The following is a 15,705-nucleotide window of genomic DNA, read 5'->3' as shown; positions in this document are numbered from 1 at the left end:
AAATCAGTTAACATAAATCAGAAATTTCTCACAGTGGCAAATGCCTATTCTTTAGACCAGTGCACATTGCTCTGGGTCCTTGCTTTTTGTTTTCTTCCAATTTCCTTTCACTTACAACATGCACATCCTGAGTCTCAGAGCTTCTACCTCATCTGTGTGAACTTGATACTAATGCGAACTTTCCATTCAGATTGGGATTTTAATAAATCCATATTCAATTCAAGTCAGCATTCCCTTAGGGAGGATTGAGTGGAAGAAACCTTTCCAGGACAGCAAAGGTCTCCAGAGTCCTCAGGTACAGCTTTTCATCTGACTCCCCCACAAGCACTTAAATTGTGGGCTACCTGGTCATTCCCTCATTTCAACAGCCAAGATCTGGAAAGGATCGTCCCCTTTAATTTGGAGCATTAAAAAAGTGAGAATATCACAAATTCATACATTTGCACAGAAATATCTTTTAGCATTACTTCAGTTCAATTTTCCCTTGGGAAACTTTTTGTGAAGATGTTGTAATATGACTTTTAGAAATTGAGGTTAGCTACCCTCGATGGCATGGAGTGCACCGCTTACTTCTGCAGAAGCTAATCTGAAACTCTGAAAGACAGAACTCAGATGACAGTCCACTATTATATCAAATAGGCAGTTTGCCAACTTCAGAAGTACCCTGAAAACTCAAGAGTGACAAGTTTTGGAGGTCTGAAACCATTCTGACAAATAAGAAGACTGTTCCTTGCAAACAACCTTGTCAGATTCCTTTAAAATTATGCTCCTGACGCACCCATCCAATTTGCAATGTTTAAAAGGTGCTTTTCCCCACTGTCACTTTCATTAGTCTGAAGTAGTTGTACTTTTATGTTCTGTTGTGAAAAGTCCGGCAGTGCTGCAAATTAACTGCTACATTTAATTTCCAAAGTAGAGTTCAGATGCACCTAGTTGCATTCTGCTGTTGGACAAACAGAAGTATATTTCTATGTAAAGGGAACAATATTGAAATATATATGCTAGACTGCAAGATGGGAGTTAAACAAAATACTTGGGAGCCAGGGAAAAATTTAATTCTTATCTTACTTCTTCCATTAATTAATTTGGGTTGATTTTCCAAAGAAGCTGTGACTGACTGGTGTTCTGCTGCCTAAATCTCTGCCTCATCATTTATTAGTCATCCTTCCAAGGACCTAAGAACCTGCTGGCTAAATTTCAGTGAAATTTGTCAGAAATATTGAGATGACAAATGTAGTTAAGTCCCTATATGTTTTTTAAGGATTGGTAAACAATTACAGAAGGGAGCCAAATCAGTGCCAAAGCTGGTTGTAATTGTTGCACTATCCCACCAGCCAACCAGCATGGATATAATACCTGGACAATTAACATGGATACAAATATGGGATAGCTACACCATAGGAAGCAACATAGGAAGCATGGTGAAACACCTTGTTTCTGTAGTGAAGAATGGGAGGGATGCACTAAGAAGAAATTACTTGAATATGTAAGGACAAAGACTTCATTAGTACCACTGCTCATGGCACTTTTGTTCTTCTCTTCCAGTGATGGTGTAAATCTGGAGTAATACTTCTTAAAGTTATTCTTAACATAGCTGAAAGGGAGAATTTAGTCTTGTATCATTAAAACAGTCTCCTCCCAATGTTAAAATAATGGTGATAATAATTCTGACACAAGAACATTTAAAGGATACCTGATTGATATTTTTACATATAATCCATGGGGTTGTCTAGAGCAGAAAATATGGGAAAATGAGGCCTACTAGATTAAAAGCTAGTTTACCACTGTCCTAAATAATTAAACACACAGTATTCCCTCAGTGGCTTTGCCTGAGAAGAAAAAGTGTAGCTGGGAGAAATACAGTTCCCAAATATCCCAAATTTATCACAGGTGCTTTACAAGTCCCAGTTGCCAGAGACATGATTAGATGACAACCTCCAGCACTTTTTAAGCAGTCAGAAAAAAGTAAGCATGTAACCGAGAAAAGCTTGATGCACCATTAGGATGATGAAAAACTGAAAATATCAGGAGATACGTGTTTTAAACATGTATAATTATTTTGAAATAAAGTGTAGGACTGATATTGAAAAAATGTTGAAAGAGCTCCTTACCATGCCTCTACCCCAGAGAAGATTTACTCTTTTCTGCTTTTTTTTTCCAAGAGACATTAATTTGAACAGAGAAATTGATCTATATTTTCTGTCTTTAATAAGTCCACATACAGGACCTCCTGCAGTATAAATTTATTACCCTGTTCTGTGAGGCCTACACACATGGTTTAAACTGTGGATTTAATATAACAGCTCCAAACTTTCACAAAAACAAACCTTTGTAGCATCTCAATTTGGTTTATAAGCACACTGGTTTTTGGGACAAGCTTTTCTTCTCAGTTCTTCATCAGTATGCCATAAAACCCTGAAATCTATCATTCAGAGCTGGAAAACCTATACCACAGTAGGACCATGTTGAGATTTAGATTTATGGGTTTCATTTTTAAAAACTTGATTTCCTTGTGTTTATTCTGGTTAATTGCCCCAAGAAGATCCCCTTGCTCTTCTGGGGAGAAGGCTCCCAGATCGCTTTATCTCTGGCAGCAGACAAAGCCATTCATGACACCTGAAGCTCCATCCACAATGCAGCCCCCATCATCAGCACAGAAATGTATCACAGGTGCTCGAAATGCCTAAGGATGGGCTGGATCTCCTGAAGTACATGAGGGCAAGGGCTCCCAGTTCCTCCTAGCAATGCTATTGACCCATGTGTCCCAGCACAGTAAGACTATGGTGTACGCCTTCCTTGTCCTTTACTAAAAATTTAGGGCTTAAAAGGGATTTTTTACCCTTGCTTTCTTCCTGGGACCCCACAGAAAACTTAAATGTCAATGAACAAACCGGATCTATAAAAGTCACAGCTCTATAATTTATACAAGTTAGGCAGATTTCAGAATTTGTCTTTTATAGTGGTTCACATCTGGATACTGGAGACCTGATCCAGCAAAGGGAATCTTTCCACCTTTATCAGTAGGAAGCACTCTGGTCTTCACTGGCTCCTTATTATGTCAGTCAGGGCTGACTGATGAGGTTTGAAAGAAAACTGGGATTTTTTTTTTTTTTTTTTTTTTTTTTTAACTCTCCTGGGTCAGCAGCAGTTTCCTTCTCTGTGGGGGCAGGGGCTAACAATAATCTCTGCATTCGCTGACAATGAAATTATGCGTTCCTCTTAATCCTGCTCCTGACAGTCAAGTGATTAGTGTGCTACAGAGATAGGGCTATTTGACAGCACCTCAAAATCTCTATGCATCAACAGATTAAAACAAAATTAATTGTTAGTATTAAAGATTCTCTAACCCCAATTGTAGGCTGATGGATCTGTCCTCTGTTATTTATAACATTCCTTTATTTACACCTTTTTGTCACCACAGCGTTTGCTGCCTGAGCTTTTATTGCCCTTATAAATTTCCACTCCCTGCACCACCTTAAGAGTTTTGAAATAATACAGATAGGCAAGAGCAAGCTGATGAATGCAGAGGTAAAAGGCTTATTTTGTTGCCTTGGTGGCTGGGCCAGAAGGATGTGCCTATTAAACAGCCCTCACTTCATCACGCTGCTTTGGGAAGCCTGGCCCACCAAAATGCAATGCAGCGAACAATACAGTGAACTTCTCCTGCCACCAATAAACCTGTCTTACAAAGGAGATTAATGCTTTTCTGAAAGGGTTGATAACTACTGAATTACCAATCTATCCAAGCACTAAAATCAATCACTAATGTTAAAGGGACCAGGAATACATTTAGGTCCCTCTTTGCTCTCATCTGAAATTTCTACAAAGACTCTGTTCTTTCCACTGCCCTCCACTCTTGCTCACAGCATTTTGTAAATTCTGCCTAGGGAAAGTCTTGAGCACATGTGATGAGACCAGGCTTTTCATGACGTGTTCACTGAATTTAACAGAAAAGGTGTAATCCTCAGCAAAGTCAATGGCAAAGCCCACTCTAAATTCAATAGTGAAAGAATGCATTGTAGGGAAATTAAAAGGTAAACAAGATGCATTCACTGCAAACCTCGATGGCCCTTTGAAAATGTCCTTTCTATATTTTTCAGTCAATCTAACTGAAATCTGATGAGCAGACCTGACCAGTTCCCCAAGAGACATAAGACAGTTTCACATTCACCAGCAACTGGGAACCATCCACACAGAGAATTAGCTTTTGTGATTCTTTGATAGCTGGAAAGGCTCTGTCACTAGTAATGGTATTTGGCTGTTTGTACAGGTTTTGAAGCACCACTGACAAAAAAAAAATCACACATCCTCACCAAAAGGCAGACACTCTTGGGACGGACATACTATGGTAGCTCCATTACTATATGATAGAGAGAGCAAATCTGAAGATGACATTTTTATAAGAAGATGATCTAGTAGGAATTAATTCCTAATTAAAGTTCAGTGATTTTCTAATTCTAATTAAAATTCTGTTAAGAAAAATAAAGTTACCTAAGTATGATTTTGGTAAGGATATCAGCATGGGTATTCCTATGCTTGAAAAAAAGTAATTGACATTTCACAAGAATTAACTGGGCCTCTTAGAGTAGAATTAAACCTATGGTGGAGAGAATGACTTCCTGCTCTCTTCAAAACATGTGTCCAGGTTGATTCTCAGCACAAAAGTTTTCCCATAAATCAAAGCTACAGGTTCTGAACCAGAATAAAGTGACCTCCCCGATGCCCTTTCCTCCTCCTACCACCTCACAAACTTTTGGCACTTCACCCTTTGGCAAAAAACGTAAGTTTTCTTCCCAGATGCATTTCTCAGAGCCTTGATGTGCCTTTCACAAATATGTTTTTGTATTGTTACAGAGGGAATTGAGCTGCAATTGGAGCCCAGGTCAAAATCCAGGCTTTCAGAAACTGCAAAGACTTTAAGCTTATGTTTGTGAATAGAAGGGAGTGCAGCAAAGTTTGGATTTACACTTTGTTACATCACTGGGATGATTAATACAGGGAGGCTTCACACCCACCAGCCCCCCAATTATCACATCCAGCTGCTCAATGCAGCATTTTAAAATTAAATAAAAATAATAATAACTAATTAAAAAAAAAAAAAGAAAAGAAAAGAAAAAACACTGGATAGAGATTCTCTCTCCCAGAGTCCTTGAAGTCATAAGCTAAACTAGCAACTGCCCAGTAGGAAAAAGGGAAAATACCATTACAGTATTACAGGAGGTTGCAGTTTAGGCTGTTCAGAGCTGAGAAGCAGATGGTGCATCCAGGACAGTGTGGCAATGGCAGAGGAGAAGACAAGAGATAGGGACTACGTGGAGGACTCATGGGGGAAGCCACATAAGCAGGGTAGGAGCCCTCTTCATTCTCGACAGCACTGCCAGCAAATGGCCATTCAGACAACACACCTCATCCTAAGTAATGCATTTGCAGAGAAAGGTAACACTTATGTCCCCATTTTGTTCAGGACCATTGGCACTTTTGAAATAGCAAAGTAAAAACAATAACCAAACAACCAAAAAGCCACTGTGGGCAAACAGATGCTGTGCAGGAGCAGGTCGATCCCTGCTTGTACAATAGCCCAGAGCAGCAACCAACCCTGGTAAAAATCAGCTGCAATGGCATTTCCGGGGTGCAGAGAAGTGAAGTTCTTTCTTCAGCAAGACTTGGGCAGCCCCACAGATCCTGTTCCCAGCCAGGATTAGACTGTGCAGCCCCTTCGGAAAGTCTGGCACACAGAGCAAATATTTCCTAGCTTACAATAACACACGATCTTACACGGTTCTCTGTCTCTGAAGTCAAGGGGATGAAGAAACACTGAATTGTTTGAATAATATTGGTGAATTCAGATTTCAGTTAGAGGGAATTCATGCTAGACCAATTAAATAGTATGTCAATTCCCTCTAATTATATGTTCCTGCAGCCTACCCGGTAATTACACTTAATGGGTCTAAATCAAATCAGCATGTTACCTGAGAAATAATTGGATTTGCGTGCAATTTTTTAATGATCCTGAAAGGTACCCCAGAGATTGAAGTCCTCTGTGTGTTCAGGACTTGATCCTAGGTTTCAGTGTGCTTTGGGTGTGGATCTCAGGCTATATTGGCCCTGATAAAGTAAATGTGCCAGTTCTCTGGCACTGAGGCCAGAGCCATTGGACAATGGGATATGTCCCAGCTGGCACGGGACAGCCCACAGCCATTCTCAGAAACTTTTTAAGCCTCTAACACACATTGGCTGTATCCAGACTTCTCCCTGGAAATCATCCCTGGCCAGTGCTAAATGCCAGATTACATCTACGCTATCAGAGAACAACTTCAGGTTTCCCTGCTACAGCCACATATACCAACCTTGACCTCCAGAGACCCTCTGGGGGCTCGCCACTGAGGCTGTCAATAGCAAGATGATTTGCAGAGGAACCTCCAAGTTTAGAAGCACAAGTCATAGCTGTGCTCTGCTGAGACCTGTACAGTGCATTTGAACATCTTCCCAAAGGTTGGTGCATATTAGAATCTAAGGCCCACTCACTGTGGGAAAAGAAAATAAAACCTAAACCTCTATACACTTTGATGAACCTTGGCCCTCAAAACATATAGCAGCAATAAGTCAGTCTCACTTACCTCAAACTGAGGTACAGAATAGAGCATTTTATTGACTATTTCTGGTCTCCTTAAACATTCTGTACATTAAAAAGTATACACACATATAATTTATTTATTTGTTTACAGACACAGAGAATACTCAGGACTGCCAAACACCTGACATTTAAAAGCAGTCCCATTAACATACCTGAGTCTTGTACATGCAGGATGAGTGTCCACTAGAGCCCAGATCCATCTACTGGATCAGAGGGGACCCATAATTAGCACAAGACTTCCCAAAAAACACACAACCCATTGAATGTCTCACTGTTTCTAGTTAAGAATACGCTCCTCTGAAGTGTTTCTTTGAATTTCTAGAGGAGGTGAACACCTTTGAATGATTCTTCCCTGCTTCCAGAGAAAGCAGTCTCAGAGAGATTAGTGTAGTAGAGATTCCCCCCACTGCCCTGCTCCACGGAACCCCATCACTTGGAAAATCTGGGGCTTTCAGTTTCAGCATGATTTAGTTTCCTCTGTCTCCTTGAAATTCCACCCATGAGAAACCAAAATAGCCCTTGGCTTGTGAGTGAACCCCATACAGCCAGCAAGCATCAAAAGCACTAGATTTCAAATGCAACGTAATGTCAGAGAGGCATAACTGCAATGACAGTGGCTGGAGGGGATGCCTGCACCATCTAGTTATCCTTCAGCAAAGGTACAAGTAAATGCCACTGACTTCAGTTTTGCTTTCTTTCAAGCAAGTTATAAATAACTTTCCTATATTCAGAGGCCTTTTGAGGCTCCAGCATGACTCAGAGTGGGAGGGCTTGGGCATCCTTATTTTATGTTAAAGACGTCATGTCCAAACTCTGCAGGCCACTTCCCAAGGCACCTCCCATACCTGTGTACAGGAAAACTCACATTCATTCTACCTAGGTAGGCACTTAACCAAGACACCTACTTCCGTAGTATGGGTACATCAGGATCCCTCAATAAGCAAAGGAAAGAAATAGGTGTCTCTAGAGGACAATTCAGGCCTTAAATAGATCCTTATTGAAGTACTTCTGTCATGTCTAGTGTTAAGAAGGACAAATTCAAGACCAGAACCCAAAAAATTGCATTTGTCTTCTGATAAAGTTATACATCAAACCATGTGCCAGGAAGTGAGCTCTTGACAGGACTCTCTGGTGCCCTTTGGTTACATTATGCATGCTCATACTTTCTGGAGCAGACCAACACTTCATGGGACCACAGGTTTTGGGATCATCTCTTAAACCTATATTCATTTGCAGCTCATAAGCAACGCTCAAATACTCAATAGCCGAAAAAGCCCACCAAAATTTCCCATAGTCCTGTATTTTGCATTCTATGGATCCATCTTTCTTCTGTCCCTTCATTATCCTTCTCCTTACAGAAAGGTGGAAAGGCTTATCAAACTCATACAAACACTAGATTCTGTTTGTGAGACTCAAACTTAACATTTTGAATCATCAAGAAAAGGTTGACCATGTCCTGGTATCTCTGTGCAAAGCTAATCCTCACATATTTGAATCCTTGTTTTTAATCCAGTGGTTTCTGATTAAAAGTTTTCCCAGTGACTAGGAAACAATAATTTGAGTCAGATTGTCCCGTTTCACCCTGAAAAATTGGCACTGACTGAAAAATGTCTTGGTGAAATGTTTTCAAGCTGCTTCCCATGCTCTCTTTCAGAAGAATCGCTTACCCAACACATATGCCAACTCCTTCTTTTCTATCATATCTGTAATTAGCAAAGAATGCCATAAACATTTATGCATAGATGGGATCCTGAAGTACCTTCATAAATTCAGCACAGGCCTCAGTAGTCAGATTTTTAAAGTGAGATTTGATACAAAACTTGCAGGTTTAGGAGGACTTGTCAGAACACCCTGATAATCACCCCTCTCGGAGATGCATTTCTCACCCAACAAGGGATGTTACAATCACTCACAAAAGCCCCACAACAAATGCAGGTGCTTCATTACCTACTTTTCATTTGAATTCCTCATAGAGCTTGCCAGATCCCTTCATTTCATTAGCACAGGTCTCTGCGTGCTGGGGCAAAAAGTCTTCTTCTATCTGCTGACAGAGGCTGAATGTTTCTGTTTTTGTTTCAAACCTTTTCTGAAATCAGATAAGTTTTTCTTCCCTGTGCAAACTATTTTTTTTTATTTCTTCCTAAAAGATGTTGCTGATGTGATGCTGGAACCATGTTAGTTTCGTCATCTAAAAAGCTTGGGATTGGGTTGGTCTGAAATGCCATGTCCAGACTATTAATTCAGATACAGTCAGGTCCTGTTCTCTGTCTGAAAACAGTTGGCGCAGATTGGCCAGCATCAAACTCTATCTGTCTCCAAACTAACGTGTCTGCTTCCAAAGCACTGATGGAGAACGGTGCCCAGGCTGTGCTAACTCCATCAGTGGGGACAGGAATTGGCCAAGAAGGTGTTGGTTGTCCTGGGCCAAAGCCACACCAGGCTCACTCCTCTGCAGAGCTCCCAGTATCCAGGCACCAGCCCCATTTAATTTAAACACAGTTAATGAGATCAGGCAAAACACAGGTTAACATTTCCCAGCCTGATCTGGGAGCAATTAAAAATTGGCTTATGGCACCGTGTGGGCAGGTGAACTTCCAGTTGCACCACCATCTCCAGTGCCTGCCTTAGGCATCCAGGTCTGAAGTCTTTGCCCACGTAAAGAGCTCCCACTCCCTCTGGAGGGGCAGGCAGAGAGGCGACAAGTCCCACTAGCCCACCGGGACAGGAGGAGGGTGGCTGCAGACAGGAGCAGGAGCAGCCCACCCACCGCCGACAGCGTGAGCTCAGCGTTGGCAAAGGCTTTCGCTGGCACCTGCAAAAACAATCTGCAACTCGGGCTGCCAGCAAGGAGGAAGGAGCTGGAGCAGTTGGAGCAGCAGCATCCCAGCAAGGCAGCAAGCAAGGGGGAGAGCAGAAACGCTCTGCACCCAGGGAGTTATCTTACACCAAAAATAAAGATGGAAGGGAACAAAAAGTCCTAGGAGGTCTCTCTGGTGAGTATTAAGTAGGAAAACGCTTTGGTCTCGCCAGAGCAAACAGATCTGATAGTGAGATACTTACTTGGCCTGCACTTGTACCACACGATGAGGTACTTGCCGGTTCCAGGGCACGGATCTGCACCGAACAGCCGACTATTGACAAGAAACTGGCAGCTCCGCCTGTCCTGGCACTCGTCCAGCGTCTTCTGCAGCCAGGGATGCATACAAGAAACAGAGAAACAAAAGCACTTCAGTATCTCCACCAAAGGGATGGTCAAATGGTGACAAGCTGGGGAATGGCAGGGCCATCCTTCCCTCCTCAACTGGCCCTGACACGAGGCAGGCAACGGTGCTCAGTGCAATAGGTACCGCAGGAGTCGCGGACTAGGAGAGGACTAAGTCTTGCACTGTTTGAAGGGGCATGATTTCTTTCCCTTTCATGCATGCAAAAGGAAGGATTTGCACTGGGACGGTTACAGAGATTTTGAAGGATTTATATGCAATTTAATCATAGCATAAGGCAGCACTGTCCCAGGAAAAGCATGTCTGAAGACGGGGATCAGCCTCAACAGCTAAAAGCAGAGACCCAAACTCTGCCACCACCATTCTTCTTTGGATTTGTCTGGAGATGCACAATTTCAACCACAGCTTTCAAGACAACTCTTGTCTCAGTTATATAGAAGCTTTGGCAATTGCTGGTATTCCAGTAATTAGTAGTTGTGGTGGGAACACTGTTACACAGCCAACTTAGTCAGTTTTTAATAGGGCTCACTCCTCCTCCCCCATGAGTATCACATTCCTTTTAGCTAAACACAGCATGGGCCTGTGAGTTGGAGGGTCCTCCCACTGCCAGAATTTTGGGTCCTATCCCCTTTTTTGTACTGCTTCTCCTCTAGCGTTCGCTCCCCACTTCCCCATTCATAACACTCATAAAAACTCCATCTCAGAATCCACAGGGGCAAGACATTCTGTCTCCTGCTAGAAAATAGCTTCATTAAGGAAGATTAATGATTTATTTTAACCCTATGATCCTCCTAAGCAGTAGTAAGGGGAGAGAATGCTATTAAGTGGGGCAGTAAGTAAGTTTTCAATTCAGCTGGATGGCTTAGATGGTATTTATGTTCTCCTGTAGAGCCCCTAAAGCGCTAAAATTACCATAATGTTTGCCTGACACACATGAACCTGTCAGAGCATTTTGAGACCACAGAGCGAGGTAATCCACCACCCTCGCTAAGTCCCTGCAATACAGAGCTGTGAATTCCAGTCCCAAAACAATTAATTTTCACTTGCAAGGAGGAGCTGGAAAATCCTTTCTCAGAATTTCCTCTAGACTCCCCTGGTCTCTTTTGTCTTCTCCCTGTTCCCTTTTCTTACATCCACCTCGATATTTGGGCTTTCCCACAATCTTATCCCTGTGCCATTAACATAAAGGCTGTTCCTTTACAACGTGCCACCCAAACCAATTTTCTCTCTGCCTCAGTGACTACTCTCTATTTTTGAGTTCTCCTTGAACATAATATATATAATCTTTAGGATTATAACTTTGAATGTCACCCTCTGAACAACAGGAACAACAGCTGTTCCAGTTGAAACTGCCTCATTTGTGGTTGCTCATAACTTCCTAAGCTTTCACCTTTTGGGCTGACACATGCAAGAATTCATGCCTACCTCAAGTCTGACCTTAATTTTAAAGTTCAAACCAAAACAATTCAGGCCTTTTATAGCAATCAGAGAACATATGCTATTGTTTTCCACTTATGAAGGTAATAAAATGCAGGCATCTTGTTTCAAAATACAGGGCTTAGGATGGAAAGGCTGAAAGGTGAACACTAAAGGAGGTGCCTGGGAGCATTAGCCCCAATTTGACCATCACGTTAAAATGCATAGAAACAGCATATTCTTTCCTCTAGGCTCATAAGGGTTGACTGCTCACTCAGCATGTGAAATTCAATTTAATGGAAAATCCAATGAATTGCAAAGGAATTTAAGTGAGGCCTCTACACAGATACCTCTTTTGATCTCAAAAGGCAAAGAACAACTGGAACAACTCTTGAGTGCTTCATATATGGAGAGGAATCCTCTCCAAATCACTGTGGACCTGAAAGGATTTCCTGGTACTGGACAGCCACACCTGTGTTTACACCCAAGCAGTGCTAAGAATATGGAGCAAAGGGAAAGAAGCAGCAACCCAAATGATTTCTTTCCCACAAGGGAAGCTTTCTCATCTCAAAGGCTGCAGACTCGGGTTTTTGGTCAACAAACCTGTTCATAGCAGATGGATGGGATTTTCAAAAGCCATCAGTATTGCATAATAGGTGCTATTAAAACGAGTGGGAAAACCACCCTGGGTTTTGCAGAGACTGAGTTTGGCCACCAAGAAGCATCTTTGAAAACCTTAGCTTAGATGCCTAAGCAGCACTTGTTCATCTGTCTTTAGGCTCAGCACCAGGAGTGAAGGCAATTACCTACCAACCTCAGAGAACAATGAACACGGGCAGCCTTCACATATTGTCACTTTGTCTTGCTCTGCTCCAACTTTCAGCAGCTCTTGCTTTCTCCATGTACTCTACATAAGTAAAACCTCCTGAGTTTACTTCCTGCAGTATGCAAAGTAACACAGAGCCTGAGGGAGAAGTTTGTACCTAAATTAAGGAGCAAAAGTAATCTATGCCATTGTGAGACCATAGAAAAAGGCAAGTGTTCTTGAGGCTGAATATGCCTTTTACTAGTTGGTTTTAGTGTTTAGCTACAGTTTCAACTTAATTTGATAGCAGCTGTGATTCTGAGAAGTAATTTCATGCTGGGAGAGGAATCAATACTTCCTTTTCATTCATGTAATTTTAACATGCCTCCCTCTGAAGGGCAACGGTTTTCCTGCAAATATAAAAAAACATTAAGATTTCTGATTTCCTGCACAGTGTTTGAGTAATGTCTTAGGTGTAATGAAATATATCCATAAAGAATAAAATAAAAAAAATATGCTCAACGCTCAGATAAATACATCAGGAAAAATGCAAAGAAAATTAGCAGTGGTTGACTGTGACATGTTCTTGATTAAAAGTAAACAACAATGTTACACTAGCCCTAACATTAGCTTAAAAACTTGCACATACAATTTTTACCTATCCTTGTATACACAGAAATCTTCTTCCCCACTGCTTTCATCAGTATGTGCTATATACCAGCATCTTCTTAAACACTGTCCAACACAGCAACTACAGATCACACGTGAGAAGATGGTCTACTACAGGCCCACTTCCCTGCCAGACCAGTGCATCTGGTGTTTACAGGGGCCCTTACAAACCAAGACCTTGACTTTCTAGTCTTACTCTCAGAAACCATACTTCTAGGGAGCATCAGAGCTCTGGCAGATGTCAGATCTCATTGCTGAAGTATTTGCAGATGCTCAGCTAGATTGACACCAGAAAAGCTGTGAGTTTCCTTGATAGTGAGGGAATGTCCTGAGCTCACAAGGCTTTAATGGCTGGAAAAATTTAGGCAATTCATTCTACGTCTACCTTGTTCTTCTAGCTGTCACTGTCAGCTGTAAAGGTGAGAAAACACAACCACAAGACCAAACAAAAAGAGGCCCACAAACAATCTGAACTTGCATAGAAATAGTAGTAGACACACAGAATCATCCCTGACTGAGATATATAATCAGCTGTTTATGTCATTGCCATCTGGTAGACCCCTCACTAATGCAAAATAAAGTTGCATTGGATTAAATTATATTATAAAAATCATTCCAACTGAAGAAGATGGAGGAGGAATTCCTGTCTGGCATGAAAGTGGAGGGAAGACACATTAATTGCACTGTGCCATTTTGTAATTGCGTTCCAGTGGTAAATCAAGCCTAAGGGCTGACAGCCAGTGCACAGGAGGGAAGTTGTGGCTGTTTAAACCCATTCCATTTTCTGGTTCATGATTGAGCTAAGAAGCTGCAAGATTTAGAGGAGATAAGGGACCAAGAAATGTGAATTCAAGAAAAACAACTACTAATCTAACCCCTGTGATTTATGCCCTGGATTAATCTCACTGCAGTGACCCAGGTTTTAAAGGAAGGGCAGCCTCCAGCTCAAAACCATGTCTTTCTAGTGGGCATTGCAGATGAAATGCATTTCTCGTGCTTATTTTGTTGTGCTCATTAGCTAAGTAATTGCTTGTGCTCATTAGATAACAACCTTTTAAATCTGGAACTGGATGCAAGCTCTGCAATAAGGCTGTCCTCAGCCATTCCCCAGGGTGCATTCATTTTTATTCTGTCTCTTTGAATCACTCTTCAAGAAGTTATTCCCCTGCAAGCTTAAAATAAGCCACAACTGAGTTTAACACCCAAGGCAATTAAACTTATCTCAGTTCTTAGTCCCTTGTAGTAGTTCATAGATTCAACACACTTAGAGAGAAACTTTGGACCTCTAGAAGCCAATGATGAAACTCAATGGGAACTAGGATTTTGCCACAGGGCTGCTCTCTGTACAGCCTCCATCATCAAAAGAACATAAGGATGACTGTAGGGAATGTCAGCCAGGCATGAAATTACACAGTTGAACCCCACTAAATAATTGCCCAAATTGTATGTTGCTGAGGAGAATAACTCAGAGAGCAAACTGTATGAAGGGATCAGAGCTGTGTGCAGACAAATGAAGATGGGCAAAGATTTGTAATAAGAATTTTACACAAGAAGATACCAGTAATTTTAAAAAACATTATTAATCATTTTTAGGTCAAGTTCAATCCAAGTATAGCCATTACGGTGGAATTACACCAACATTTATACTGGTGCACCTCCATGAGTTTTGCAATGGTAAGAACTAAATATAACAAACAAGGCACCATGGGTTTTCCCTACAAAGCCACACAGCACAGTGCATTCATAATGGCTTCATGTCACGTTTCTATTGAATTTTGATACTCTTTTATATACCCTTGATTGTTAGTATTACTTTAAAACACACTGTAAACTTAGTACTTTCAAGTTGCAAACTTATTTACAGGTCCTTTTCCCAATTATCTGATGATTGCACCTTCATCTCTATTCATTCATGCAAATTACTGAAGTCCATGGAGCAAGAAGATTTTTCAAAGATCAGAAACAGGGAAGGACAGACTACATGAGTAAGTGAAACCCATGTTGATGAGATACAGGTTACCTGCCTACGTCTTCATCAACTACTTTCCCAGCCTGCTCCACTAGAAAGTAATTCAGCTTTGCCCAAATTGCCACATTCAAACTGTGCATCACATGAAGAAGAGATCAAAGACCCTGAATCCTGACTGCTTATCTGTGGCAAATATTACTACTATACTAGCTATCTCTTATCACTCTCCCATGGACCTTGTAATGCTCACAGCAGAGTCAGCAGGAGGGAACTATGCTCACACATTTGGTGACTCACAGTAACACACAAGACTGTGAAATAAAGAGTTGAAAACTGGGCACACATTCCCTTTCACCAGCTCTGCTATGAGAGTAGTAAACACCAGAAGGGCAGCCGTCGGGTGGGATGTTACAACATGAGAGCAAGATTCACCAGAGCTCCTCTCGCAGAGCCTTGAAAGAGCCCAGAAGCAGCAATACACAAAAAGCAGGAAAATGCTCAGCAAATAGAAGGATCCTATAAAAGCTGCATTACAGATATCACCTAATTAATATTACCTACATTTCCTAACAGTAGGAAACTTAATCTGTGTGCGGGGTCAACTTCAAAGGGAGAGGAGGTCTATGCTGAAGAAATACAAAAGGATGCATAACCAAAAGTCATGGGATAAAAGAAAGGGAAAGCTTAGAACACAAAGTGGAAAAAAAAAATCATTGAGAGCAAACCATTACACTGTCAAGCAGGGTCTTAGTGGCAATGATGGAAGCCCCATGACTTGGAAAGTTTAAATTTAGAGTAAACAAAGCATTAGTAAGCTTACACCCCAGGGAGCAGTCCTGCCTCATCAGGCAGACAGGCTGCACCGGCCACCTCTGCCTCCACTGTCGCTTCTTCTGAAAAACATAATCACACTGCTCTGATGAGCTATTTCAGTCAATCCAAAGATTTCAAAGATACAGCAATTTAGAGATTATCTATGACCTCTGCATCA

The 15,705-nt window shown here is 41.5% G+C and overlaps 1 protein-coding gene across 1 annotated transcript in view; it reads right to left on the bottom strand.

Annotated features, from left to right (window-relative positions):
• EVA1A (eva-1 homolog A, regulator of programmed cell death) overlaps positions 1-15,705 on the bottom strand; it is a 211,515-nt gene that overhangs the window by 131,361 nt on the left and 64,449 nt on the right. Inside the window, exon 3 of the mRNA XM_033004958.1 lies at positions 9,695-9,818. Coding sequence (XP_032860849.1) covers positions 9,695-9,818 — 124 coding nt within the window. The remainder of the gene's footprint in view (positions 1-9,694; positions 9,819-15,705) is intronic.

Source organism: Tyto alba, unplaced genomic scaffold, assembly GCF_018691265.1.
Source record: "Tyto alba isolate M040663 unplaced genomic scaffold, T.alba_DEE_v4.0 Super-Scaffold_40, whole genome shotgun sequence".
NCBI classification, from domain to species: domain Eukaryota; kingdom Metazoa; phylum Chordata; class Aves; order Strigiformes; family Tytonidae; genus Tyto; species Tyto alba.
The sequence above is the reverse complement of the archived record's forward strand: the minus strand, read 5'-3'. Positions and strand labels throughout refer to the sequence as shown.